Raw genomic sequence first — 26417 nt, forward strand, 5'->3', positions numbered from 1 at the left:
CAAAAATCAGACTCATGCTGTTGTTTAACTGACATCGGGACTGTAAAGACTGATAACAACACTTTCTAGTCTGACTCCAAGAATTCATGAAAGACTTGGAAATACGGCTACAAGAGCAGTGAGCGGCACAGAATGAGGTGGATCTGGTTTGACTGCGTGAAGCCTCCGGGAAAGTCCCAGAAGAATTACAGGACGCGTGACTGTGTGTGTGCTGTGCTTAGTCGCTCAGTCCTGTCCGACTCTCCTACCCCATGGACTCTTAAGTCCGCCAAGCTCCCCTTCCAAACACCTGCCCGCCATCCAAAGCCAGCGCCGGAAACGTATTAGCCTGGAGTCACGTGGGCTTCCCCGCAGCAGTTCCGCCTCCCCGGATCGGCCGGAAGTGGCGCGCGCGCCTGCTCAGTACGCCGAGGGCCCTGTCTAAGCCGCTCCCTCCGAGCCGCCGTACTGTTTCCCGGTGGGGTTGGTGGGGTTGGTGAGGCATGGAGCGGGTGGGCGGCGGCGGCGATTGCTGCGGCTCCTCCTCCGCAGACCCGCGAAGCACCTTCGTGCTGAGTAATCTAGCGGAGGTGGTGGAGCGTGTCTTCACCTTCCTGCCCGCTAAGGCGCTGCTGCGGGTGGCCGGGTGAGGGCAGAGGAGGCGGGAAGCTGACCTCGGGACTTGGCTCGGGCTTGCCTGGGCTGGCGGGTGGGCGGATACCGTCGGGACCCAGGGCTGACCCCGGCTCCGGACCCCGTGTCCCCAGGTGGCGCTCCCGTACCCCAGCACACCTGCCGTAGTGCTCCCGGGGACCCTTCCCAGAGGAGCCAGTTTCCCCCTACGGTTCTCTCCGCCCCCAGCTCTGCCTCCGAACCGGTGCCAGACGCCTCACCGTCCCGGGGACCCGGGATCCCGTAGCGATCTCCTGCTGTTGAGGTTATGGGTGGGGGCGAGCGGAGGGAGGTCTGTACAGAGCTGCAGGAGAAAGGGAAGTGAACGTCCGTTCACAGTCCTTTGTGCGTGTGCGTCCCCAGCGTGTGCCGCTTATGGAGGGAGTGTGTGCGCAGAGTGTTGCGGACTCATCGGAATGTGACCTGGATCTCCGCGCTCTCGGCGGATCCCTGCCATCTGGCGCAGCATTGCCTGGTCCGCGTGGTAGCCGAAGAGCTTGAGGCAAGTAAGGGGTGTCGCGTACAGTCCTTTGCAAGGTTGGTGGGTCAATCGTTGAGATTAAATACTTTAAAACAATTCGTATACGGCCTGACTTCCCTGGTGGCTCAAGACGGTAAGTAGACCGCCTGCAATGCGGGAGACCTGGGTTTGATCCCTGGGTTGGGAAGATCCCTTGGAGGAGGAAATGGCAATTGCCCACTCCAGTTCTTGCCTGGAGAACCCCATGGATAGACTGGCGGACTACAGTCCATGGGGTCGCAGAGTCGGACACCACTGAGCGACTAAGCACAGCATTTCAGTTCAGTTCAGGCACGCCAGGGCTCCCTTTCCATCACGAACTCCCGGAGTTTACTCACACTCCTGTCCATTGAATTGGTGATGCTATTCTGTAATTTAGGGAAATTTTTCTCGGGTCATGAAGACTTTATAAATAGCAATTTTAATGACTGCGTATTGTAAGGATGTGCCATGGTTTCTTTGACCATTCTCCACATACTGGGCATTTTCAATTCAGTTCAGTTGCTCAGTCGTGTCCGACTCTGTGACCCCATGGACTGCAGCAGGCCAGGCCTCCCTGTCCATCACCAACTCCCAGAGTTTATTCAAACTGCCACTGAGTTGGTGATGCTATCTAACCAACTCATCCTCTGCTGCTCCCTTCTTTTGCCTTCAGTCTTTCCCAGCATCAGGATCTTTTCCAGTTAATAGGCTCTGCACGTCAGGTGGCCAAGGTGTTGGAGATTTAGCTTCAGCATCAGTCCTTCCAATGAATCTTCAGGGTTAATTTCCTTTAGGATCGATTGGTTTGATCTCTGCAGTGCAAGGAATTTGGACTTCTCCAGCACCACAATTTGAAAGCATCAATTTTTCTGCACTCAGCCTTCTTCATGGTCCAGGCCTCACATCTGTACATGACTACCTGAAAAACCGTAGCTTTGACTATACAGATCTTTGTTGGCAAAGTGATGTCTCTACTTTTTAATACACTGTCTATTAAGTGTACCACATTTTTATCCATTCATCTCTTTGTGAGCACTTAGGTTGCTTCCATATCTTGGCTATTGTAAATAATGCTGCAGTGCATCAGTTCAGTTCAGTCAGTCACTCAGTCGTATCCCACTCTTTGTGACCCCATGGAGTGCAGCACTCCAGGCCTCCCTGTCCATCGCTAACTTCCGGAGTTTACTCAGAGTCATGCCCATTCAGTCGGTGATGCCATTCAAACATCTCATCCTCTGTCATCTCCTTCTCCTCCTGCCTTCAATCTTTCCTAGCATCAGGGTCTTTTCCAATGAGTCAGTTCTTCACATCAGGTGGCCAAAGTATTAGTTTCAGCTTCAGCATCAGACCTTCCAATGAATGTTCAGGACTGATTTCCTTTAGGATGGACTGGTTGGATCTCCAAGTCCAAGGGATTCTCAAGAGTCTTCTCCAACACCACAGTTCAAAAGCATCAAGTCTTTGGTGCTCAGCTTTCTTTATAGTCCAATTCTCACATCCATACATGACTACTGGAAAAACCAAAGCTTTGACTAGATGGACCTTTGTTGGCAAAGTAATGTCTCTGATTTTTACGCTGTCTAGGTTGGTCATAGCTTTTTTTCCAAGGAGCAAAGGTCTTTTAATTTCATGGCTGCAGTGACCATCTGCAATGATTTTGGAGCCCAGGAAAATAAAGTCTCACAATTTTCCACTGTTTCCCCATCTATTTGCCATGAAGTGATGGGACCAGATGCCTTGATCTTAGTTTTCTGACTACTGAGCTTTAAGCCAATTTTTTCACTCTCCTCTTTCACTTTTATCAAGGGGCTCTTTAGTTCTTCACTTTCTGCCATAAGGGTGGTGTCATCTGCATATCTGAGGGTATTGATATTTCTCCCAGCAATCTTGATTTCAGCTTGTGCTTCATCCAGCCCAGCGTTTCTCCTGATGTATTCTGCATACAAGTTAAATAAGCAGGGTGACAATATACAGCCTTGATGTATTCCTTTCCCTATTTGGAACCACTCTGTTGTTCGATGTCCAGTTCTAACTGTTGCTTTCTGACCAGCATACAGATTTCTCAAGAGGCAGGTCAGGTGGTCTGGTATTCCCATCTCTTAGAATTTTCCAGAGTTTGTTGTGGTCCACAAAATCAAAGGCTTTGGCATAGTCAATAAAGCAGAAGTAGATATTTTTCTGGAACACTCTTGCTTTTTCGATGATCCAACGGATGTTGGCAATTTGATCTCTGATTCTTCTGCCTTTTCTAAATCCAGCTTGAACATCTGGAATTTCACAGTTCACGTACTGTTGAAGCCTGGCTTGAAGAATTTTGAGCATTACTTTGCTAGTGTGTGAGAGAGTGCAATTGTGTGGTAGTTTGAGCATTCTTTGGCATTGCCTGACCTTTTCCAGTCCTTTAGCCACTGCTGAGTTTTCCAAATTTGCTGGCATATTGAGTGTAGCACTTTCACAGCATCATCTTTCAGGATTTGAAATAGCTCAACTGGAATGCCATCACCTCCACTAGCTTTGATCATAGTGATGCTTCCTAAGGCCCACTTGACTTCACATTCCAGAATGTCTGGTTCTAGGTTGGTGATCACACCATCGTGATTATCTGGTCGCGAAGATCTTTTTTGTACAGTTCTTCTGTGTTGTTTTGCCACCTTTTCTTAATATCTTCTGCTTCTTTTAGGTCCATACCATTTCTACCCTTTATTGTGGCCCATCTTTGTGAGAAATGTTCCCTTGGTATCTCTCATTTTCTTGAAGAGATCTCTAGACTTTCCCATTCTATTGTTTTCCTCTATTTCTTTGCATTGATTGCTGAGGAAGGCTTTCTTATCTCTCCTTGCTATTCTTTGGAACTCTGCATTCAGAGGGGTATATCTTTCCTTTTCTCCTTTGCCTTTCACTTCTCTTCTATTCACAGCTATTTGTAAGGCCTCCTCAGACAACCATTTTGCCTCTTTGCATTTCTTTTTCTTGGGGATGGTCTTGATCCCTGCCTCCTGTACAGTGTCATGAACCTCCGTCCATAGTTCTTCAGGCAGTCTGTCTATCAGATCTCATCCCTTGAATCTATTTGTTGCTTCCACTGTATAATCGTAAGGGATTTGATTTAGGTCATACCTGAATGGTGTAGTAGTTTTCCGTACTTTTTTCAATTTAAGTCTGAATTTGGCAATCAGGAGTTCGTGATCTGAGCCACAGTCAACTCCTGGTCTTGATTTTGTTGACTGTATAGAGCTTCTCCATCTTTGGCTGCAAAGAATATAATCAATGTGATTTTGGTATTGACCATCTGGTGATGTCCATTTGTAGAATCTTCTCTTGTGTTGTTGGAAGAGGGTGTTTGCTATGACCAGTGCATTCTCTTGGCAAAACTCTATTAGCCTTTGCCCTGCTTCATTCTGTACTCCAAGGCCAAATTTGCCTGTTACTACAGGTTTTTCTTGACTCCCTACTTTTGCATTCCAGTCCCCTATAATGAAAAGGACATCTTTTTTGGGTGTTAGTTCTAAAAGGTCTTGTAGGTCTTCATAGAACCATTCAGCTTCAGCGTTACTGGTCGGGGCCTAGACTTGGATTACTGTGATATTGAATGGTTTGCCTTGGGAACAAACAGAGATCATTCTGTCGTTTTTGAGATTGCATCCAAGTACTGCATTTAGGACTCTTTTGTTGACCGTGATGGCTACTCCATTTCTTCTGAGGGATTCTTGCCCACAGTAGTAGATATAATGGTCATCTGAGTTAAATTCACCCATTCCAGTCCATTTTAGTTCGCTAACTTCTAAAATGTCGATGTTCACTCTTGCCATCTCCTATTTGACCGCTTTCAATTTGCCTTGATTCATGGATCTAACATTCCAGGTTCCTATGCAATATTGCTCTTTACAGCATATATCTTAACAAAATAGTTTTTTTTTTTCCTTCAGAAAAATACCCAGAGGTGGAATTGATGGTCAAATGATAGTTCTGATTTTAGCCTCTAAAATTTGTATGGAAACACAAAAGACCCTGAATAGCCAAAACAACCTTGAGAAAAAAGAGCAAGACTGGAGGTATCATGTTCCATGATTTCAAACTATATTACAGTAATCAAAACAAATTTTAGATTATTTGTTGTGGTTTTGTGAAAATGTCATTGGTATTTTAGTAGGGATTGCATTGAATGTATAGATTGCATTGGGGTAGATGGTCATTTTCACAATATTCTCCCATTTGGTGACCACAGTATATTGTTTCATTGTGTCATCTTCAGTTTCTTTCATCAGTGTCTTAAGATTTTCTGAGTATAGGTCCTTTATGTCTTGGTTGTTTTATTCCTAGTTATTTTATTCTTTGGGGATTATTTTCTTTATTTCTCTTTCTGATAGTTCATTGTTAGCGTATAAAAACACAGCAAATTTCTGTATATTAATTTTGGCTCCTGCAGCTTTACTGAATTCATTTAATAGCTGTAATAGTTTTCTGCTAGTGTCTTTAGGGTTTTCTATATGTAGTGTTATGTTATCTGCAGACACTGACAGTTTTACTTCTTCTTTCAAATTATCCTTTTGTTTCTTTCTCTTGTCTAATTGCCATGGCTAGAACTTGCAATACTGTGTTGAGAGTAAGTGGCAAGAGTGGACATCTTTGTCTTTTTCCTTATGTTATGAGTTGTTTTCTTTCAGCTTTGCACTGCTGAGTATGATTTCAGCTGTGATTTTTGTCCTCTATGTAGATGTGTGTTCCCTCTGTCTCCAGTTTGTGCAGTTATTTTCATAAATGGATACTGAGTATTGTCAAAAAATTTTCTGCATTTATTGAGATGATCAGGTATTTGTTCTTCATTTTGTTAATGTGGTGTATTACATGGACTGATTTGCATATATTGAACTATCCTTGCATCCCTGGGATAAATTTCACTTGATCATGTGCATGACTCTTTTAATGTATTATTGAATTTGATGTGCTGATTTTTTTTAAGGAGTTTGAATCTTTGTTCATCAGGGATATTAGCTTGTAATTTTCCTTTTTTGTGGTGTCTTTATCTGGTTTTGGTACAGGGTATATGTCATAACAATGAGTTTGGAAGCCATTCTTCCTCTTCATTTTTAGGGAATAATTTGTGTAGGATAGGTGTTAACTCTAAATGTTTGGTATAGAATTCACTGGTGAAGCTGTATGGTCCTGAACTTTTGTCTGTTGGGAGTTTTTAAATTTCTAATTCAGTTTCATTGTCAGTAATTGGTTTGTTCATATTTTCTGTTTCATTCTGATTCACTCTTGGGAGATTATGTGTTGCTAGAAGTTTATCCCTTTCTTCTAGGTGTTTATCTTGTTGGCTTATAGTTGTTCATAGTAATCTCTGAATCTTTTTGTATCTCTCTGGGGTCAGTTGTAATAGCTCCTTGTTCATTTTGTTTTATTGATTTGGGCTCTTTTTCTTGATGAGTCTGGCTAAAGGTTTTGTCAGTTTTATCTTCACAGAACCAGCTCCTAGTTCCTTTGATCTTTTTTATTATTTTACTGTCTCTATTTCATTTATTTCTGCTCTAAGCTTTATGATTTTTCTACTAACTTTGGGTTTTTTGCGTTCTTTTTCTAGTTCATTTAGTGTAAGATTAGGTTTTTAAATTGTGATTTTTCTTGTCTTCTGAGGTAGGCTTGCATTGCTGTACACTTATCTCTTGGAACCATTTTTGCCGCATTCCGCAGATTTTGGGCTGTGTTCACATTTCCATTTGTCAGCAGGTGTTTGACTTCTGTAGTTGCCCATTGGTTACTTAATTGCATATTTGGCCTACCAGTGTTTCGTTTTGTTGTGGTTAATTTCTAGTCTCATAGTGTTGTGGTCAGAAAAGATTCTTGATGTGATTTCTGACTTCTTAATTTATTGAGACTTGTTCTGTGGCCTAGCATGTTATCTATCCTTGAGAATGTTCCAGGTACACTTGAAAATAATGTGTATTCTGCTTTTGGATGGAATGTTCTATATGTTATATCTATTGAGTCTGTCTGTCCTAATGTATTGTTCAAGGCCAGTGTTTCCTATTGATTTTCTCTCTGGACAGTCTGATCATTGATATAAGTAGGGTGTTAAAGTTCCCAATTATTAGGATGTTACTGGCACTTTCGCCCTTTGTTTCTGCTTGCTTTATGTATTTAGGTGTTCTCTTTTTGGGTGCATATATACTTACAATTGTCATATCTTGTTGTATCAATCTCTTTATCAAAGTAGTGCTACCTATCTTTTCATATCCATTTCCATGGAACACTTTTTTTCCATCTCGTTACTCTCAGCGTGTGTCTTTAGATCTGAAGTGAGTTTCTTGTAGGCAGCATATATATGGGTCTTATTTTTTTTTACCCATTCAGCCAGTCTGTGTCTTTTGATTGGAGCATTTAGTTCATTTACATTGAAAGTAATAAAAATTAAGTTATGTGCTTATTCCTGTTTACTGTTTCCTGATTGTTGATGTAGTTCTTTTTTCCTTCTTTTGCTCGCTTCCTTTGTGATGTCCTGACTGTCTTTAGTGTTAAGTTTGATTTCCTTTGTCCTCTGTATGTGTGATTATTTTAAGGTGGTGATTCTTAAGTTTGAACACATTCAAACAAACCTGCATCCACCCCCACTCTTTATCATTTTTGACATCATATTTTCCCTTTTCTTGGTTTCTGTATCCTTTAACAACTTTTTGTGGATATTGATGATTTTACTTTACTTTTGTCTTTTAACCTTCCTTCTAGATTTTTCTATTTCCAGGTGAGGTGTTTAGAGAAGTCTCTTAAACATTTCTTGTAAATTCTACTTAGAGGTGCTGAACTGAGGTTTTGCTTGTCTGTGAAACTCTTTATTGCTCTTTCAAATCTGAACGATAGCCTTGCCGAATAGACTACTCCTGATTGTGGGTTTTTTCCTTTCATCACATCGAACATATTTTGCTGCTCCCTTCTGCCCTGCAAAATTTCTGCTGAAAAGTCAACTGACCATGTTATGGGAGTTCCCTTGTACATAACTAGTTGTTTTTCTCTTGCTGCTTTTAAGAGTTTCGCTTTAAGTTTTGCCTTTTGAATTATAATGTGCCTTGGTGTGGACCTCTTTGAGTTCTTCTTGTTTGGGATCTGTGCTTTCTGGATCTGGATATTCCTTTCCCAGGTTAAGGAAGTTTTTAGCTATTATTCTTCCAGTAACTTTTCTTGTCACTTTCTTTCTCCTCAGCTTCTGGGGTTCCTATAATGTGAATGTTAGTACTCTTGATGTTATCCCAGAGATTTTTTAAACTACTGTCATTTAAGATTTTTCTTTTCTTTTCAGCTTGAGATGTTCCTACTACTCTTTTACTTCACTCATCCATTTCTTTGTATCATCTAATCAACTGTTGATTCCTTCTAGTGTAGCTAAATTTATTTCAGCTACTGTATTTCTCAGATCTGTTTGGTTCTTTAGAAGTCACTCTTAAGCTTCTCACTGTGTTCATCCATTCTTTTCCTGAGTTCATTGAGCGTCTTTATGATCATTACTGTGAACTCTGTATCAGGTAGATTGCTTATCTCATTTCACTTAGTTCTCCCTCTGGGATTTTGTTTTGTTCCTTTGTTTGGAACATACTCCTCTGTCACCTCATTTTTCCTGATTTTCCGTTTTTATTTCTTTATATCAGGTAGATCAGTTATGCTTCCTGATCTTGGAGAAGAAGGAGATGTCCTAGGGGGCCCAGAAGCACAGTTCTCTCTGATCACCAGAGCTGTATCCTCTAGGAGTACCCCTTATGTGGGCTGCGAGGGTTCATCTCTTGTGGCAGAGCTGACTGCTGTGGGTGTTCTGGTAGGCAGGGCTGGCCCCCAAGCCCGGTTGGCTGCCAGGAGCTCATGTGGAGGCTGCCGGCTGCTGGCGGGTGGGGTTGGGTTCCAGTGAAGTTGGCTTTATGGCCAAGGGAGGACAAGGGCTGGGAGGTAGGTAAGCCCATGGCACTGATAGGCTAGAGGAGGGACTCCTCAGTGGTGCTAGCGGCATCAGGGTCCTCCTGGTAGAACAAGCTCCCCCGGAATGGCTGCTGCTAGCATCTCTGTCCCTAGGGGAGAGTCCCCATTGCCTCCTGCCTTTCCAGGAGGCTCTCCAAGATCTGACCAAGCCTTCTTTCAGATTACTGCCTCTGAGCTTGCACTCAGAGCATACGAGATTTTGTGTACACCCTTTGTGAATAGAGTCTCTGTTTCCTCCAGCCCTCTGGCTCTTCTGTACACAAGCCTTGCTGGCCTTCAGAGCCAGATGATCTAGGGCCTCATCTTCCTGGCTTTAGGACCCATAGGCTGGAGGTCCAGGGTGGGGCTCGGATCCCTTCCTCCTTGGGGACAGCCTCTGCAGTTGTGATTATCCTCACATTTGTAGGTTGCCTGTTGAGGGTGTGGTCTCCTCTGTGCTGTATCTCCAGTTTCCCCCTTCTGCCTTCTCATGGTGGTTCCTGCTGCATGTCTTCAGCTGTGGAAATTTTTTTCCATTAGTCTTGAGGTTGTTCCCATCAGTAGTTCCTCTGTAAATAATTGTAAATTTGGAGTGTCTGTGGTAGGATGTGGGCTGAAGGTCTTATTACTGTTATCTTGCCCCCTACTCCCCAAATTATATTCTTTGACGATGCCTTGTAGATCACAGAAACTGTATCCATAGTTTATTATACAGCCCTGAGGCCACTCATCATTGTCTCAGTATCTTTTATGAGTCTGTCTATATGGAATCTATTCCAAAACAACTTAACTTTCCCAGATCAACATTTCGTTTTCATTTAACTCCTATTGAGGCTTTGCTGAATGCTATCTTCTTCATTCCATTTTGATAGTAAAAATCTTTGAAAGTAACCAGCTTAGGAGGAAAACTGTATACACCCTTTTCATTAAGTTGAGCTGCTTCGCCACTTGTCTGTTATATGTATTTTGGTGGAAAACATGAGTCTGAATAAGCCCAGGTTGTAAGGGCTTACAGCTGTCCCTTGTAAGAGATAAGGCACAAGTAAGAATGACTGGGATGACGGATGTCACACACGAGGTCAGCGGTCCTTAGGAAGTCTAGGAAAAGGTTTTATGGAGTGCGGCACTTAGCTCTTTCTTAGGAGAAGAACAATCTTCAGCAAGAGGAAGAAAGCTGCAGAAGGATAAATACAGAAGTGAGCTTGTCCAGCTAATGGTGAGCGATAGATTCCTGTAGGAAACTAACTAGTTAGCAAACCGGAAATGAAGGCCTGGATTATTTAATCTGGCAAAGAAAAGAGGAGTAATACAAGTCTGTACCTTTCCTCTTGCTGAGATGTTTCTGTTGCTGTGATACCTGTTCACATAGAGCCAGTGGAATCTTTTGCTGGTACTTAATGTTTTTGTCTAAGAGCTGAAATTATTGTGAAAATGAACTTCGTCAGTCAGGCTGGAATGATTGTGACCTGAAGAAATAATATATGTTCAACAAATGAATGAACTGAAAATGAAAGAGCGTGAGTGAAACACGAATGAGTAGATGGACTCAAAACACCAACACTGGCCTGAAGAAGGGTCGGGCGACGGCAGTTTGGGTCAGGGCAGAACTCGAAAGCGCCACAAAAGCATTGGTAGATTTGTGTGATCAAATTCTGTTTTTTTTCTTTTTTCCTTTGCAGAATGTCCATATATTACCACAGACAGTTCTTTACATGGCTGATTCAGAAAATTTCATTAATCTGGAGGAGTGTCGTGGCCATAAGAGAGGTGAGCAGCAGAGGACAAAGTTTTGGGTTCTCTTGTTTCCTTGTGCACCTCTGTTTGGAGATGAGTACTGTTTTCATCCTGAGAGTTACTGACTTTCTGAGGCTGTGGGCCTGCTCCCTGAAGAATGCATGCATATAGTGTCTCTGAACTTTTGAGGAAGCGTCTGCGTCAGAGATTGCACACCTTGCAGTCTAAAGATTCAGAGATTCTATCCAGAGGTTCCAAACGCCATGGTACACTCGACACAAGGCCTTTGGAGAGCTGTTTTCTCATTTCGAAAGACTTCGTGTGCAGGCGTTTGCATTTTACTGTTAAAACAGAATGTCTGTCTTTGGCTGTTCCAGCCTTTTGCTGTGTTGGATGACTGTTCACCGAAGTTCTCTGGCAGCACTGTGCATTCTTCTTGGCTTGCTAAGTGAAGAAGCAGACTGTGTCCCATGATGGGCACACTGACCCCAGAGTTAAGACTTAGTGGATTGTCATTGTGTGATTTGATTCCAGATGACTGTGCTCTAGAAAAGTCATGATTTCGTATCAGCTTAACAGAAAGAATAGTCCATCTGAAATCCAGCGGCTACTGCTTGTGTCATTGAGGCAAAAGCAGTATGTGAACAACTGGAAAAGACAAACTGGCAATGCTGAAGGTCAGATTTAGAATTTAACTTATAAAACAGGGACTCATAGCAACAAAACACGACTTTTGGTTTTAATCAAAGCTTTTAGACGTCCTTGTAATGTGTTCTAGTGTTAAGTGACTTAAACTTTATTTAATATTTGCTTTTATTTTCTTCATCAAATTTGACCTTAAATGGATGGCCTGGATAATCTTCTGTATTACTGCAGCCAGGAAAAGAACTACTATGGAAGCAGCGTTTGCCCTTGAGAAGCTCTTCCCAAAACAATGCCAAGTCCTTGGGATTGTGACCCCAGGAATTGTAGGTGAGAGAATACCAACTTGATTTCCTGGCTTTCATTAATGTGGGGTCCTATGGACTGGTGGGTTATTTGTAGCTTAAAGCAGATTTATGTTTTTGGCCGTCCAAAGTACGATAACATTGGCCTTCTATACCTTCAAGTTATATTTGACTTACGTTCATGCTCCTTAGGTTATTGTGGTTAATGTTTCAAATCTCAGGGTTGTCCATATAAGCCACATGTAATAATAATTCATATCTTCCAGGTAGCCATTCAGAGAAAGACAAAGATCTCATTCATCCTCTCTACAAATTAGAAAGTATGAGTGAGAATTCCCACTTCTGGCAGTTCAGCCAGAACTGTTTCTGGTGGGTGGACGTGAGGTCGGCCTGGACAGGAACTGCCTTCAACCTTCCTCATGCACTTCTCTTTCTCTCCTTAGCTGCCACTATTTGAAGCGTATACCATGAAGTTTTCTTTTTTATAGGTTTGCTCCTGGTGAATTTTTGCTGCTTTTAATTATTTTTGACTGTTCTCTAGCTCTTTGGGGAGGGAGAGCCCGTTGAGGCCATCATGGTGCGGTGGTTCCGATCCCTGGGTGGAAATCCCGGCTGTAGCACTCTATGTCTGCATGACTTTGAGCGAGCTCACTGACCTCATGGAGCTTCCGTTTCCCCCTCTCTGACATGGGGGTGATTGACAGTAGCTTTCCCAGAGAGTCTGAGGAGTCAGTGAATTGCACACGTGCAGTGTTTAGAATAGAGACATGTAGTGAGCAGGGAGTGAATGTTAGCTGTGATCCTTTACTTTGTTGCACTCAGTACTACTCCACAATTGGCATTTGTAATCTTCACTGAAAGAATTTTGATTGGATATTAAGTCCTATGCAAGGAAGTACAAAGGATTTCAAGTGTTTACAGACTGACCTAGAGCCAGACATCCTGGAATGTGAAGTCAAGTGGGCCTTAGAAAGCATCACTACGAACAAAGCTAGTGGAGGTGATGGAATTCCAGTTGAGCTATTTGAAATCCTGAAAGATGATGCTGTGAAAGTGCTGCACTCAATATGCCAGAAAATTTGGAAAACTCAGCAGTGGCCACAGGATTGGAAAAGGTCAGTTTTCATTCCAATCCCAAAGAAAGGCAATGAGAAAGAATGCTCAAACTACCACACAATTGCACTCATCTCACACGTGAATAAAGTAATGCTCAAACTTCTCCAAGCCAGGCTTCAGCAATATGTGAACCGTGAACTTCCTGATGTTCAAGCTGGTTTTAGAAAAGGCAGAGGAACCAAAGATCAAATTGCCAACATCCGCTGGATCATGGAAAAAGCAAGAGAGTTCCAGAAAAGCATCTATTTCTGCTTTATTGACTATGCCAAAGCCTTTGACTGTGTGGATCACAATCAACTGTGGAAAATTCTGAAAGAGATGGGAATACCAGACCACCTGATCTGCCTCTTGAGAAATTTGTATGCAGGTCAGGAAGCAACAGTTAGAACTGGATGGAACAACAGACTGGTTCCAAATAGGAAAAGGAGTATGTCAAGGCTGTATATTGTCACCCTGTTTATTTAACTTATATGCAGAGTACATCATGAGAGATGCTGGACTGGAAGAAACACAAGCTGGAATCAAGATTGCCGGGAGAAATATCAATAACCTCAGATATGCAGATGACACCACCCTTATGACAGAAAGTGAAGAGGAACTCAAAAGCCTCTTGATGAAAGTGAAAGAGGAGAATGAAAAAGTTGGCTTAAAGCTCAACATTCAGAAAACGAAGATCATGGCATCCGGTCCCACCACTTCATGGGAAATAGATGGAGAAACAGTGGAAACAATGTCAGACTTTATTTTTCTGGGCTCCAAAACCACTGCAGATGGTGACTGAAGCCATGAAATTAAAAGATGCTTACTCCTTGGAAGGAAAGTTATGACCAACCTAGATAGCATATTCAAAAGCAGAGACATTACTTTGCCAACAAAGGTCCGGCTAGTCAAGGCTATGGTTTTTCCTGTGGTCATGTATGGATGTGAGAGTTGGACTATGAAGAAGGCTGAGCGCCAAAGAATTGATGCTTTTGAACTGTGGTGTTGGAGAAGACTCTTGAGAGTCCCTTGGACTGCAAGGAGATCCAACCAGTCCATTCTGAAGGAGATCAGCCCTGGGATTTCTTTGGAGGGAATGATGCTGAAGCTGAAACTCCAGTACTTTGACCACCTCATGCGAAGAGTTGACTCATTGGAAAAGACTGATGCTGGGAGGGATTGGGGGCAGGAGGAGAAGGGGACAACAGAGGATGGGATGGCTGGATGGCATCACTGACTCGATGGATATGAGTCTCAGTGAACTCCGGGAGTTGGTAATGGATAGGGAGGCCTGGCGTGCTGCAATTCATGGGGTCGCAAGGAGTCGGACACGACTGAGCGACTGATCTGATCTGATCTGAAGGGTAGATACATGGTTGATGGGGACTGTTTCATGTGTCCTTCGATTAGCTCCTGCTCCTATATTATTATATCAGCCCCTTCATCACAAATTTTGTTTCTCATTGGATTGAAAAAATGATGGCAGTGACTGATTTTAACTCTTAATTTTTCCTTAAATGAGCGATCTAGTTACCCATTACTAGTTATTATCAAGTGCTTCTATAAAAACAGCTTTGAGTTCTTTGTTCTTTGAGTTAATCTTGTTGGGCCTGTGTGTGCGCAGTCACGCTGCCCGCTGTGACTTCCTCAAAGCATGACCAAGTAGAAACTCTAAAGTTTGAGTTGGGGGTCAGGGACAGGAGAGGGCAGGCAGACCCAGGCAACACTTTTGCCTCCGTGATCCCATAGTGACGGGTGGGCAGTCTACCTGAAGCCTTCCTCTCGCTCAGAGCATTGTGCATCTTTCTCCCTAAGCTCCCGTGTTATCTTCATGTTGGGAGGGAGTATCATTCCAACTCCCTTTATTCAGGACCTGGACCCACTCCTCACCCTGTCTGTTGATTCTTGTTCCCCTGCAGCTGAGTGCTTTCTTTGAGCCAGTTCCACACATGTCACAACAACACTTCCACCACGACAGCTGATTGGATTCCTTTTTCTTAGGCTACAATTAGTAACTATTTCTAAAACAGCCATTGATGATAAATGTTTTTGAAGTAGAATTGCTGTGAAGTTGTAATTACTACCTCCCCAACTTTTTATTTAGAAAAACTTCAAATCTATAGAAAAGGTGGCAGAATAATAGAATAGTACAATAAACACCCATATGCCTTCATCTAGATCACCATAGTGAAAAACATGTGCTTTTTCTGTGTTTATGAAAACATTTCTTTCTAAACAGTTTGAAAGTAAACTATAGACATGACCTTATACTCCTAAAAATGTGAAAGCTGAGAAACTTTTACTTGGGTAGTGGCCTATTATCTAATTGATTATGTTAGTAAACTGGGTAATTTATATGAGGTGTGGCTGTCTTCATTGAATTTGTTCACAAAATGGTTTACCTTCTTTCCTAGTGACACCAATAGGATCACGTAGCAATCGACCTCAGGAAATAGAAATTGGAGAATCTGGTTTTGCTCTATTATTTCCTCAAATTGAAGGAATAAAAATAAAGCCCTTTCATTTTATTAAGGATCCAAAGAAATTAACACTAGAAAGGCATCAACTCACTGAAGTAGGTAAGTTGTTATGTTTACCATTAATTGCCCACATTGTTGATTGATTTTGTTTGTTCGCAAGAGAGTCTGAATTAAGTACAAGTTACTGCAGATGTGGACAGTTCAAACTAGTGATTAACAGAGCCTGGTGCAATATTTTTGATAGAATAGATCCACTTTTTAAATTATTTTACTTACATTACAACCTGAGAGAACTAGAGATGAATTTTCCACAAATACTCCATTGATTAAAAACTCACTTGCATTTAATTCTGAATTTTGAAGGACTTCTTCCTCTTTGAATATTTTTTTTATCATTTTGTCCTGTTTTGTTTTTTGAAGCTGAAAAGTTTAAGGTTTTATTTCTCTTTTGTGATAGTAATAAGCATTTATTTAAAAAAAACTAGAAGATACAGGTTAGTTCAATACCGACTAATTAGAAAGAAATAAGTGTGATGAATTTGATAAGTTCTAGAGATAGTGTAAGTTAAAGCAAAGTCTATCAAACAAAGGTTTACTAGGAAATACCAGGCAGGAGACTTGGCTGATGTAGACAGGTCATGCATAAGAGTTGATAGAAAGGGTTGGCTCCGTTTCTAAGCACTAATGAGAAAGCTTAATTTAATATAGGAAGCATTAAACTATTCAAGCAAAGCAGTGCTAAGGCCTTTCGTCTACTCTGCAGGTGAACTGATTGGGGTTAACTTGTTAGAGGAACTTGTTTGGCCTTTGACTTGGTGCTTTTGCTGAAGGTCATATGGTTTCTTCTTCTGTGCTGTCTCTTTTCTTTTATCCAGAAGTGAGTACGGTGCCTCCTGGGCATGGTCTCTTCTGTTTTAAAGCAGCCTGGGGATCCATGGTTGAGGTCTTTGTGGTAGCACTGCTTGAAGCTAGAAGCCTAGTTTTGTCCATTTATAAGAAAGACTCAAAATCTTGAGTGGGAGTAACCATCTATTTTATAATCAAATAGTTATTGGATTTGTTTTAGACCTTTGCATTGTGGCTCTAAGTATAGGAATCAGAAAACTGACAGGAAAGAGCCCCATGTTTTTCTGCTCTGTGACGTGGTTTTATTGGTGTCCTTTCGCTGAACTGTTTGCTGGCAACAGTTTTGACTTATTCCAAGCCATTGTTTTCATCCTGTTCATGACCTTCTGGAAACTGAGGCTCTGCCTAGATTGAGATGGTAATCTCTATCCTTTCCCGTACTAGTTTCTGTACTTCTCTGTTTGGACTGTTGCCTTGTAAGTGGACAGGAAGATGGAGGCATTTGAGGGGGGCAGGGAGGGAGGCTGTGATGTGGGCACCCCTTCTCCACAGAGCCCCAGCCTGCAGCCCTGAGCCAGACGCCCGGCGCAGCTCGTCAGCCACGTTCTGTGGCCGTGGACGGCACCCCGTTCCTGGAAGCGTCCCACAGGCTCAGCACACTTTCTCTACAGGCCGGGTAGTGACCGTTTGAGGCTTGGCCAGGCATGCGGCCTAGTGGCATCTGTTCAGCTCTGCCATTGGAGCACTGCAGCAGCTGTGACAGTACACAAAAATCAGCTTTGTTCCAGTAAAACTTTATATGCAAAGGCAGGGGCCAGATTTGGCGCCTGAGCTGTGTTCCCCTGCGTTGTAGACTTGGCTGCTCTGAGTAGAAGGTGGTGTGTGGAAAGCCTGTGGTGAATAAACAAAGCCCCCTCAGCCTCCTGCGAGATGGGCAGTGTCTCTGTGGGCAGGGACCTCGCATGAGATATTAGAGTCCTTCTAGACCTTGTATATAGGGTGTGTCATAATCAGACCCAGCGTCCCAGTACATATTACTTTATATATATAAATATACATATATATAATACACACACACATACCCGGGTTACATTCTTTTTGAAGAACTTACCAAAATGGCGCATTTTTTAAAAGAGGCGTGGTGGTGGTGGTTTAGTCGCTAAGTTGTGTCTGACTCTCGTGACCCCATGGACTGCGGTCCATGGAATTTGCCCGGCAAGAATACTGGAGTGGGTTGCCATTTCCTTCTCCAGGGGGTCTTCCCCACCTAGGATCGAACTCCGATCTCCTGCATTGCAGGCAGATTCCTACCGATTGAACCACAAGTGAAGCCCTGAAGAGACACAGGTTGTTCTGAGATCTGTATGGTATCCACCCCGTGTTAAAAAATAGTCTCTGGAATGAAAAAAAATATATAGATATACACATGTAGATGGGCCAGCACTTGATGCTTTCGAAGTGAAATCAGAAATACCCATGTTCCGTAAAAGCCAGTGTTGGTTCATTGGAAACTGTTCCTGTGCAGATCCTCTGCCAGGCCTGCATGTGTGGGGCTGTGGAGATGCCTCCTGGAGCTCCCGGTTCAGCAGGCCAGGCCGACTTTGAATGCGGTACACCGATGTGTAAGTGTTACCAGGTGGACGCACAGAAGTGCTGGGAAACATAAGCACAGGACTTAATCCACCCTGGGGTCTTCGGAAAGTGACATTTGGGCAGAGCCCTGAGGAGGAGTGAACTGGAGTGGGCAGGGGTCCCTCACATGTGGAGTCAGGAAGAGGATCGTACAAGTATTGTGCCTTCTTTCCCAGTTATTGACAAAAATAGATCAAAGGACAGGAAATAGAAAGGGCCTGGCAGCTCACCTTCAGGACTGCTGTGCAGCCACTGGCTCATTTATGAAATATAAGGAATTCCAGTGTGTCTAGGGAATGGTGAGATGGAAGGTGAGGGAGTGTGGTGTGAGCCAGGAGGCAGGCTGGGGCTGGCTCTGCGTTGTGGGGACACACCAAGGATTTTTACATACATAAGGGCAGTGGCAAGCCAGGACTCGAGGCAGAGGAGGGACACAGCCAGCTAAGTCTTCTGAAACTGCCCCTCTGGCTGTGGTGTGCTCATTTTGGAGGGACACAAGAGAGGATGCAGAAGATCAGGGCTGTTGTGGTTGTGGCAAGTGGAGTTGTAGAGACATGGATGGATTCACGATGAAGTTTCGAGGTGGAATCGAGGTTGAGGTGATGGATTTAAATGTTGGGAGTTGAGAATGAGGAGGGTGGCAGTGTTGTCACCTGGGTTTCTGCCACGGCAGGCGCTCTGAGGAACGGAATAGATGGGGACAGAGGTCAGAAGAGTCAGATTACCAGTTCTGGGTTGGACACGTTGAATCTGAGATGGGAACGTTGATTCGACAGTTAATATGTAGGTCTGAAGCTCAAGAGAATGGTCTCAACCACAGATGGAAATTTGGGAACACCAGGTTATTTAATGGTGATTGAAGAAAAAGGAGCTGGCACAGTAATTGGGGGAGGAGGGGAAGGAGGTTCGGCAGCTGATGTTTCTGACTCTTGGTTGATCCTGACGTGATGCCAGCATGTCCCTCCCAGGGGCAGCCGTTCCCTTCTCCAGGGGATCTTCCCAAACCAGGGATCGAACCCAGGTCTCCCGCATTGCAGGCAGATTCTTTACCAGCTGAGCCACTGGGGAAGCCCAAGAAGACTGGAGTGGGTAGTCTATCCCTTCTCCAGCGGATCTTCCCGACCCAGGAATCGAACTGAGGTCTTCTGAATTGCAGGCGGATTCTTTAGCAGCTGAGTTACCCAGACATTGTTCCCTGTGCTATACAATAAGTCTTTGTTGCTTGTTGCGTACCTATTTAAAGTAATTGTCGATATTCTACATGCGTTTAGATTATATCACTTTCAAATAGTTCATAAAAGAGCTGTCTTCAGAGAGAGGTTTCTCTACAAAGAATAGAAATCTGAACACACAGACCTAAAGTTTTTTCAGGCAGTCCTGGCCAGTCTTTGGAATAGTTCTTCATAGTAGGCTTTCCTGAACCTGATACTGGTCTTGGTGTCTAGATTTTAGTTTTTTCCTTTTAACCTTCCAGCTTGATCATATCTGTAACGAATTTATATTCTGCCTTATTTGAAAATGAATTTAAGGCAGCTTACAAAAAAGATATGTAGATGATCGGTGGAGGAATTCTGAGTTGAGGCTCACGTGTAGGAGGGGCATAGTGCAGCCAGGGCCATGGGTAGTACCTGAGGTGCAGACTGTCAGCGTTTGCTAGAGGTGGGGCCCTGGTTTGCCGGGCCAGGACAGAAGTAGAACGCTACTCAGTCTTCCGAGAACTGTGATAAATTCTAGTGGATCCATATGCCCTTACAGGAAACACGTTGAGTCTTTGAAGCTGTTTCGTACCATGTCTCTCTATGAACACCATAGAGTGGTGGCATCACCCCAGCTGTGATTCCTTAAAGTAGCAGTGGTGGGATCCAAGCCCGCGAGGCCTGGTCACCGAGTGCTGTGTGCCGTCGAACAGTGTTCAGGGCTGCCAAGGGAACGGGTGGCCCACGTGCCCTCCAGGCACTGTCTGCTGTGACTTCCGTCTCACGCTGGATTTCCAGGAACAGGGAACTGGAGCTCACTGGTTGAGTGTGTCATCTGCCCAGCAAATACCAGAGCTGGGAAGATGGCTAGCCTGCTTTCTTGAAGTTGGAAGTTCTGAGACACTTGTACCGAGTAGAGGACCCGCTTGTTTCACCAGAGGCAGGACTGAAGGCAGTGCCAGGATTTACCTCAAAATGAGCTGGGTGGTCATCTTCTCAGGCTCGTGAATCTTAGGCCTCTCAATTTTGAGTGGCGTGGCGTTTGAACCTTCCTTCCGGTACATGATAGAGACCTGTCTGCCTCGACAGGCAGCCAGCCCGGGCTGCGGTGGACTTGTCCTCTAAGTTGGGTGGAGGGAAGTGGGTCTGGTTTCTAGATGAGTGTGTGTGCGCGTGGTCGGCTATAGAACAAGACCGCTGGAGGGAGACGTTGAAAGCACCGGGTATGCGCTGGCTGAACGAGGGTGGTGCCTAGTCGGCAACTGTAAAAGAGTCTAGAGCTTAGAAAACAGTAGGAAGGGGAGAGATTAGAAGTCTTCAGGTTTCTAAAACTTAAAACTGAGAGTCAAGAGAAGTGGGTCGAGTCTGCTAAGATGTCCTGGGCCAGTCGCTTTCCTGAGATTATCAGCCCTTATTTGTAAAATAAGACTACACTGTTGACCCCACCGGCCTCTTCTGACTTGAAATAGTCATTCTGGAAAAAGAAAAAGAAACATTTTCTGAAAATTTGCTGTGTGGAGAAAAAGAGCCCTTTAGTAATGGTTTGGGGTATATGGTGTCTTGAAAGTACTGGCTTTTACTAATATTCTTACTCTCCCTGCAATGTGGGCTTCTCTGGTGGCTCAGACAGTAAAGAGTCCGCCTGCGGGGCAGGGGACCATTTTCAATCCCTGGGTCGGGAAGATCCCCGGGAGAAGGAAATGGCAACCCACTCCAGTATTCTTGCCTGGGAAATCCCATGGTTGGAGGAACCTAGCAGGCTACAGTCCGTGGCGTCGCAAAGACTTGGACACGACTGAGTGACTTCACTTTCACTTTCTTACCGTCCAAATCAGTGATGTGCTGTGGAGAGAATTAGAAATGGACCAGAGGCAGTCTCCCTGGAGAAGTCATTACTTCATGTTAGGAACTGGTCATTCATCTCCACCCCACCCCAGTTTGCTTGAATGAGCTTTACTTCAGGCAGCCTTTACCCTATGAAGGTGGAAGCCATGTGGCTGAGTCAGTGGATACTCGAATGTGGGTCATGTGTTTGATTTTTTTTTTCTTTTTCCTCTCCCAGAGCTACCTGTTTGTCAGATTTCAAATTGATAGTCTATGAACAGGGTGCCAGAGGCACACATCAAAGCCTGGGAGCCTGTCGGGGGTGTGTGTCCTGCCCAGAGCCTGGGAGCCTGTCGGGGATGTGTGTCCTGCCCAAAGCCTGGGAGCCTGTCGGGGGTGTGTGTCCTGCCCAAAGCCTGGTAGCCTGTCGGGGATGTGTGTCCTGCCCAAAGCCTGGGAGCCTGTCGGGGGTGTGTGTCCTGCCCAAAGCCTGGGAGCCTGTCGGGGGTGTGTGTCCTGCCCAAAGCCTGGGAGCCTGTCCGGGATGTGTGTGTCCTGCCTGCCTCCTGCCCAGACTGTGCTGCCCTCTAGTGGTAGCTGCTTTTCATTCCAGAATTACATCTCAGAAGGGCTCCAGAGTTGAGTATTTCCCTGCTCTGGAATGAGTTTCCCATGGTTAATCCACCTTCTCTCTCCTGGAATATGTGGATAAGGCCTGTATTTTAGTGGTGTTTTGGTTTCCTAAGGCTGCTGTAACAAATTACCGCAAACTTCAGTGGCTCAAAGCACCATTTATTCTGTCTCAGTACAGAAGGCCAGAAGGCTGGAGTCAGGTGGTTCCGGGGGCGGGGATCTCTTTTCTCTTCCTCCTTTTGATGCCACCGACATTCCTTACGGCTGCATCATTTCAGTCTCTGCTTCTGAGATCACGCTGCCTCTTCTGTCTGTTTCTCTAGTAAGGATGCTATGCTAAGTCACTTCAGTCGTGTCCGACTCTGTGCGACCCCATAGACGGCAGCCACCAGGCTCCCCCGTCCCTGGGATTCTCCAGGCAAGAACACTGGAGTGGGTTGCCATTTCCTTCTCCAATGCATGAAAGTGAAAAGTGAAAGTGAAATAGCTCAGTCGTGTCTGACTCTTCGTGACCCCATGGACTAGAGCCCACCAGGCTCCTCCATCCATGGGATTTTCTAGGCAAGAGTACTGGAGTGGGGTGCCATTGCCTTCTCCCTAGTAAGGATACTTGTGTAGTATTTAGGGCCTACCTGGACAGTCCCGATGATCACATCTCAAGATCCTTAATCACACCTGCAAAGACCCTTTTCCCAAGTTGGGTCACATTCTTCGTTCCTGGGAATGTGGGGGGAGATCACATTCAACCCTCTACAGGGGGTTCGTGGCGTCTCATTTCCTCTGGACGTTTAAATTCCCACTGCATCTAACTCTGTTTTGTAAACCAGGGTTCCCTTCCATGGCAGGCGGCAGCCTGAGTGGAGATGGCTTGTGCCCAGGCCCACCAAGGGGTGCTGCTCAGTTACACAGCTGCTTCCTTATTTGGGTTGAAGGTTGACTATATTATTTTCAAATAGCCATTTAATTTTCTTAATGGTTAAAAATTAATTATAGCAAAGGTTTTGAGTAATGTTAGAGCTTGCAAAAAAAACCAGAAGACTTGACAGCTTAAGCACTAAGTTGTTCTTCATTAGGCATGTAAGACATTAGCAATAACACTTCATTTTGAAAAATGACTCACAATTCCTTTTTAAGGATTTCTTTCAAAGACTCTCTTTTTAGATGGTCACTCTTCGTTTTTCTGCAGGTCTTTTAGATAACCCTGAGCTTCGAGTGGTCCTTGTATTTGGCTATAACTGCTGTAAGGTGGGAGCCAGTAATTACCTGCAGCGAGTCGTCAGCACTTTCAGTGACATGAACGTCATCTTGGCTGGAGGCCAGGTGGACAACCTGGCATCGCTGACCTCTGAAAAGTATGTCTGACGTGCTTTTGACTTCTGCGTGTGATGGTTATGTTCTCAGCTTTACATCACTTTGGGTTTTTTAAAAATCATGTTTAAAGGATTGCTAATGGTTCATTCCATTTTGCAGCAGACATAGGTTGAAGGGCTTACACAACGTAATTCTGCTTATCTTTGAAGAACAAAATTTATATATGTTATCCTTTTAAGAATTTATTCCTAGTTGGACTTACACTCTCCTTAAAATTGACCTTCAACATTATTGCGTTTCTGGATGGCTCCATCACTCTGTAACTGCAGCATATCACTTCCTCTCTGGTTGTGTTCTCCTCTAAAGGAAATGTGTGGTTCTGTAGCACAGCTTTGTGCTAAAACTTCTTGGAACCCCTAGTGCTGTGCTCAGTGCTTTGGATCTTTTAGAGGGAGGGGTAATACTGTCACTTGTGGCAGTTCTTAAATACATTTGGCCACAGAACCTTTTGTCTGTGAAGCATCTTGCAGGCCTACTGGTATTATTTAGCACACATTTTAAAAAACACTGTATTAGATTTTTTAAAAAATTGGAGTATAGTTGATTTGCAGTGTTGTGCTCGCTTCAGGTGGACAGCAAAGTGATCAGTTACACATACATCCGTCTTCTAGATCCTACTCCCACACAGGCCATTAGAGTACTGAACAAGTTCCCCGTGCTCTGTACTCACCTATCCTATATAGTGTGTGTATGTCAGCCCCAGCCTCCCAGTTGATACCCACTCCTCCCCCTTGGTAAACCTGTTTGTTTTCTACGTCTATGACTATTTCTGTTTTGTAAATCAGTTCAATTGTACCATTTTTTCAGACTCCACGTATAAGCAATGTTGCTTGGAACACATTTTGGGAAATACTATACTAGATCTTTTGAAAGGCTTTTTCAAGTTCAAAAATGGTATCTCTTTGATTTTATTACTAAGGCGTCTGTTTTCAAAGATAAAAATATTTGCTTTTCTATCTTGAACTACTTCTACTTTTCCATGTCCAATGAAAGTATGTAGTATTTTGAGTTTCAGCTAATTAAGTGGACATAAATACCTGCTGTTCCGAAAGGAAGAAAATGAAACATTCCCCCGACCCCAAATATTTCCTGCAAACCTCGTTGTTTCTGTATTTTTAGTATTTGGACCCTAGAGCAGTGACATGGAGACGGACTGTTAGAGATCAGTATCTTTAAGAGCAATTTAAATCATCCCAGTCATAATCTCCATCCTGGTTGTCAGCACCGACAGGTCAGGGAAAGCAGATGCTAAGTTGAGTTTCCTGGAACTTGAGGAAGAAGGGAGGAAAGCCAAGTGCACTGAACTCTAAGCACTGGATTTCATGCATAAGTATACCTGATTCTTGGTCACTGTCTGTGGGTTATTTCCCCTCTTGTTTAATCTTCCTTATTGTCTTTTACTTTTAAATTATATACGGATAGGGCAATGGTGATTAGCTTACAGTTTATCTTTGAAATGCCAACTCATTCAGACATGTACCATCTGAGATGCTGGCCAGTTAGTTTAGCATGGCTGTCTGTATGTAACACTCCCTTTCTACCTAATATGGGGAGATACACCCTCCAGCAATCATTACCCTTTACGTGACACATTAATGTGGTCTTTACACTGTGTCATTGAGTAAGGGAAGCCATCGAGGATATCAGTGCTTCATTTTAGTGGTGTCCAGATATAAACCCCTCTCCCTCTAAAAAAAAGAAGACTGATTCTTTTAGGCAGGAGACACCTGTCGCCATTGTACACCGAAGAGGAAATGCAGTAACGTTAAAGGAGCAGCAGCAGACTCCGGAAGATGGATCTGCCCCTCAGAGACTCGTTTTGCCACTGGTTAGCCTTAACGGCCTTACTGCTTAAGCCTTTTAAGTCTCAGTTTCTTATTAACCCAGTGAATCCTGCCTGTTCACAGACTCAGATGTTGCTAAGCCTGATAAAAAAAGGTACTTACTTGGTTTCCCCCAGTGGGTGTTACAACTTTATTAACACTTTATATTTTCTTTAGTAACCATAAAGTGTTTCATTTTAAAAAATGCCAGGTAAATAGAAACAAAAAGAAAATGTGATTTTTGTCCTTCAGATTAAACTTAATTATTGGCTCAAAGCAATAAATAAGACACAGCAATGTAACCTGTTTCTTTATGGACCAAATAGAAGAGAGCTAAAACTTCTGGAATTATGGGTTCTAATAAAATTATCCTCCATGATTGAATATTAAATTTGACAAGCTGAGGTAGGGGATAAGAAGGTACTGAAGCTGTAAATAATGCCGAAAGCGTCAGCATTGTATATGTGAGTAAAGTTGTAAGGTTCCTTTCTAAGGAAGAGGGTAAGGTAAGGATGCTCTGTGCCCCTCGACAGCCCAGGCTGGGTTTTAAAATCTTTGTGGTGATGCATTGGCCCCTTTGTATCTATGACTGAAGAAAGAATTGCTTTCTTCTCCGCAGATCTGCCTTCTGCGTTCTTTTATTGTATTAATTTCAGTAGTTTCATTTGTAACCCTTTCTGCCTTACCTCTGATCGGGGAGGGAGCACCTCAGACTAACCGTAAATTAGGGCAGCACTTCTCAACCAGGGAGAATTGGGAGGAGTTTTCTTTTCTTTTACACTGTAAATCTGAATTATGTTTCACGACACGTCGCCACTTTTCTGATTTCATTTCCTAGGAGCCCCCTGGACATTGATGCCACTGGTGTGGTCGGACTGTCATTTAGTGGACACCAAGTCCAGGGTGCCACAGTGCTTCTCAACGAGGATGTCAATGACGAGAAGACTGCTGATGCTGCAATGCAGCGCCTCAAGGCAGCAAACATTCCAGAGCAGAACACCATTGGTTTCATGTTTGCATGCGTCGGCAGGGGCTCTCAGTATTACAGAGCCAAGAAGAATGTGGAGGCTGATGCATTTAGAAAGTTTTTTCCTAGTGTTCCTTTATTTGGCTTCTTTGGAAATGGAGAAATTGGATGTGATCGCATAGTCACTGGGAACTTTATACTGAAGAAATGTAATGAGTTTAACTATAATGATCTATTTCACAGCTATACAACAATAATGGCACTGATTCATCTTGGGTCATCTAAATAAAGCCACCTGTAAAGTGGCTTTCACAATATGTAGCTTGTAGGCTCTGCCTTTTCTGGAAAATGGAAACTTGGGAGGTGTATATTTCAGACAAAAGAAACTTTATATGTATCTGTTTTATAGCTTTGACACGCTAAAGATTTTTTTGGTAGTTTTTAATGTATTAGAGGAAGGATAACTTTGTATATAACATAATGGGGACCCAGAGTTGAGAATTTTTGCATCAGGCACAAGTGAACCGATTATGACTATTGCAGGCTGTGTGGCTGCTGTATGACAGGACTTTACATAGTCTTCTGCATGGAAGGACTGAGAAAGGACCCATCGAAGGAAGGAGAGCTGAGACATTCCATGACTACCTCTGCAGTGGGAGATGATCTTTCAGCAGAATCATGAAGATTTTTTTTCCTTCCTTAATAAAAGAGAAAACTATACAGATGGCTTGATAAATTTTTCTCTGCTTTACAGTTGCACCATGTTATTCAGAAGCTG

General features: G+C 43.6%; 1 protein-coding gene across 1 annotated transcript; it reads left to right on the forward strand.

Annotated features, from left to right (window-relative positions):
• Nucleotides 1–435: 435 nt before the first annotated feature.
• On the forward strand, nt 436–26359 carry FBXO22 (F-box protein 22). The gene is made up of 7 exons (XM_019983537.2): nt 436–625; nt 1015–1153; nt 10771–10858; nt 11702–11797; nt 15282–15446; nt 22665–22830; nt 25511–26359. The coding sequence occupies exons 1-7, from the start codon at nt 483–485 to the stop codon at nt 25926–25928; spliced, it is 1215 nt and encodes a 404-aa protein (XP_019839096.1). The 5' UTR covers nt 436–482; the 3' UTR covers nt 25929–26359.
• The last annotated feature ends 58 nt before the right edge of the window (nt 26360–26417 follow it).

This window comes from Bos indicus, chromosome 21, assembly GCF_029378745.1.
Source record: "Bos indicus isolate NIAB-ARS_2022 breed Sahiwal x Tharparkar chromosome 21, NIAB-ARS_B.indTharparkar_mat_pri_1.0, whole genome shotgun sequence".
Classification (NCBI taxonomy): domain Eukaryota; kingdom Metazoa; phylum Chordata; class Mammalia; order Artiodactyla; family Bovidae; genus Bos; species Bos indicus.

Bases quoted from the DNA above. Each gene is read 5' to 3' on its own strand.
- FBXO22 (XM_019983537.2), top strand. From the start codon at position 483: ATGGAGCGGGTGGGCGGCGGCGGCGATTGCTGCGGCTCCTCCTCCGCA. The intron at 626-1,014 runs GTGAGGGCAGAG...GTGCGTCCCCAG, and splicing joins GCGCTGCTGCGGGTGGCCGG to CGTGTGCCGCTTATGGAGGG. The intron at 1,154-10,770 runs GCAAGTAAGGGG...TTTCCTTTGCAG, and splicing joins TGGTAGCCGAAGAGCTTGAG to AATGTCCATATATTACCACA.